This window comes from Phaseolus vulgaris, chromosome 11 (assembly GCF_000499845.2).
Source record: "Phaseolus vulgaris cultivar G19833 chromosome 11, P. vulgaris v2.0, whole genome shotgun sequence".
Classification (NCBI taxonomy): domain Eukaryota; kingdom Viridiplantae; phylum Streptophyta; class Magnoliopsida; order Fabales; family Fabaceae; genus Phaseolus; species Phaseolus vulgaris.
In genome coordinates this window covers 5,411,038-5,414,150 of record NC_023749.2, presented here as the reverse complement: position 1 = coordinate 5,414,150, position 3,113 = coordinate 5,411,038, and the positions used below count along the sequence as shown (strand labels likewise).

Genomic DNA, 3,113 nt, shown 5'->3' with positions numbered 1-3,113 from the left:
TTGTCACTTGTTCTTTGTTTGCAGGTTTGCTTGACGTGTCTGGTGTCTGGTGTCTGTGCTTTAAGTGGCTTGGTGTGTCGTCTGTAATTCACAAGGAACCTAAGTCAATTTTTTCACAATTCAGGATGAGTCAGGCTTCTGTTTCGGTTAACGAAGTTTGGAATACAATTTGGGTTGGCATTGTGAGCGAAATATGGAAACATAAGAACTCGGTAATCTTCAATAGAGGTGTGACAGATGTGTCTGAAGTGTTCGCTTCGGTGCAAGTAAATGTATGGTCTTGGATTTATGCAAAGTCTCATTCTGCTTATTTTCCTTATTCTAGTTGGGTTTTAAATCTTCTGGCTTGTATGAGGTTGATTCATTAATATTGGTTAGTGTTGGTATGGTTATCCCTTTGCTAATTTGATAGGCGTTTTAATAGGAGATTGGTATCAAGTATTTCTGTATAAGGGTTGGACCATTCCTGAAGTGGTCTCTATTTTTTTTTTATTGGTGATAAAAAAAAAATTCCCATGCATGTAAATTATATTAAGATTAGAGGCAATAATTAATTATAGGTTTATTAATTAATTAAACATGTGTGTAAGTACTTAAATACCCATGTAAACAACTTGGTTTTCGAACATATCTGATGAGACAGAGGGTCAAACATGGGGTAAATTCGGGACACTAAAAGTATAGATGTGACCAGAACTTGAATGTCAATGTCAGATACAGGGTCTTGAATAAATGAGTGATGATGCTACTCGTACCAGTCTAGATAGAAACAACTCATGACTAAGTTTGGTCAAATAATTTTAATCATAAAGAACACGAGTTTTCAGAGTCGTGCACCTTCGTAGCATAGGCTCGTTGAAATCAAGGTAATATAGGTAGGTGTTGCGTGTGAAATCCATACTGTGGAATTACTAATTAAAGCTTTAAAGCTTCAAAGTCGTTGATTACAAGTCAATACAGACATAAGAGACAGTGGTTTCACCATGTGAAAGATTCATGCACCTCTCAAATTGTTTATAAGGATGTGTAGTGCCCATATGTTTTTTCACGCCAATTTCATAGACATAGTACCAGACAACACTCTTGTCTGAGTTAGGAAAATGATGGGAACTCAAAGGCACCGTTTGGTACTTATACCACCACCATTTCAAGGCCACTTAACTCCAATGCTTCAGCTAGCCACCATCCTTCATTCAAGAGGGTTTTCCATAACCGTGGCACATGCCCATTTCAATTCCTCCGATCCTTCTAATCACCCTAACTTAAATCACCCTAACTTTTGCTTTCTGCCCTTGTCCTATGGTTTATCTGATACTCACGTCTCCTCCAAGAATATTGTGGATATTACTGCAACCTTAAATGAAAAGTGTGTGTCTCCAATCACAGAGGTATTGGTTGATCAGATTGAGAAAGCAAATATAAACCATGAAAAGATCGCTTGCGTCATCTACGATGGGTTAATTTATTCCATTGATTCTGTGGCCAGAGAACTGAAACTACCCAGCATAGTCCTCAGAACCACCAGTGCTACTAATTTTCTCACTTATCATGCATCTTTTCAGAGACAAACCAGTGGCTGCCATCCCTTGCAAGGTATTAATTATTATAAACTCGTATGACTCTGCCAAATGATATTAATGTAATCGAGTAATCCTTTATATTTTTTGCGGCTAATGTGGAAATAATGTTTTACATAAACATAGATTGAAAAGAATTGGTTTAGAGAACTATGAGTACTACTAAAATTTAAATCTAATATTTCAGTGTCTATAATTCTACATAGAAAAGTCTAAAATTTGACTTTTTCCAAAATGATTCCAAAGCCAATCAAAAGAAACTATGTAACGAAACTTTTCAGCTTTGTCGATCAGCACGATGGTTTTAGTGGTAACGAAACTTCCACGTTGCATGCAGATTCTTCGTTGGACTTGGTGCCAGAACTTGAACCACTCCGATTCAAAGACCTGCCAATGTTCAATTCGGGTGATATGCTGAAAGAAATTGCGAAAACAGTTGCAGTAAGACCTTCTTTGGGTGTTATCTGCAACACAGTGGACTGTCTTGAAGAGGAGTCCTTGCATCGACTACACCAAGTTTACAAAATGAGTTTCTTCCCCATAGGCCCTTTACACATGATTGCTGGAGAAGATTCTCCTAGTAGTAGCTTTGTGGAAGAAGATTATAGCTGCATAGATTGGCTGAAAAACCAACCAAGAAAATCTGTGTTGTATGTGAGCTTGGGAAGTATAGCTAGTTGGGAAGAGAAAGAACTGACTGAAGTGGCTTGGGGCTTAGCAAATAGCAAGCAAAGGTTCCTTTGGGTTATTAGACCAGGGACAATCAGTGATATTTCTGAATGGCTACAATCACTGCCTAAAGATGTTAGAGTGGCAATAGAAGAAAGGGGTTGCATTGTGAAATGGGCACCTCAGGGTGAGGTTTTGGCACACCAAGGTGTGGGAGGGTTTTGGAGCCATTGTGGTTGGAATTCTACGTTGGAGAGTTTGTCTGAAGGGGTGCCAATAATGTGCCAACCTCATTTTGGGGATCAGAGGGTAAATGCCAGGTTGTTGAGCCATGTATGGAAGGTAGGCATAGAGTGGTCCAATGTGATGGAAAGGGATGAAATAGAAGGGGCAGTGAGAAGATTGATGGTGAATCCTGAAGGAAAGGAGATGAGGCAGAAAGCATTGAAATTGAAGAATGAAATTAAGATAGCTATTTCCAACATTACAAATTTAGACCTCACTTTTAGTTTTTTCCATTTTCAGAAAGAGAAAAAAAATCAACATCTCTTCAATGGATTTCATTTCTCTAAGGCTATGTTTGATTCAAGATTCTTGGCTTCAAGAGTAATTATGTGAATGGATATTCATGATTTGTATTTAAGAGAAATTATGTGAATGGGTATTCATGATTTGTATTAAGGGATGTACAAGAAAAAGGAAGAGGAATAGTGGATCTGCATGAATAGTGAATCTGCATAAATAATGATTTCTCCCATCCTTCTCATATACAAAGATATGAGGGGAAAACCACCTACGATGGTGGTGTTTTTCCTTTTTGATTTGTCATTCATGCAATAATATATATAATAATATATTTTATTTTTA

General features: G+C 37.6%; 1 protein-coding gene across 1 annotated transcript; it reads left to right on the top strand.

Moving 5' to 3' along the window:
• The first annotated feature begins 953 nt into the window (after nucleotides 1–953).
• Nucleotides 954–3,113, top strand: LOC137831675 (UDP-glucose iridoid glucosyltransferase-like). Its single transcript, XM_068639449.1, has 2 exons — nucleotides 954–1,593; nucleotides 1,915–3,113. The coding sequence occupies exons 1-2, from the start codon at nucleotides 1,101–1,103 to the stop codon at nucleotides 2,862–2,864; spliced, it is 1,443 nt and encodes a 480-aa protein (XP_068495550.1). The 5' UTR covers nucleotides 954–1,100; the 3' UTR covers nucleotides 2,865–3,113.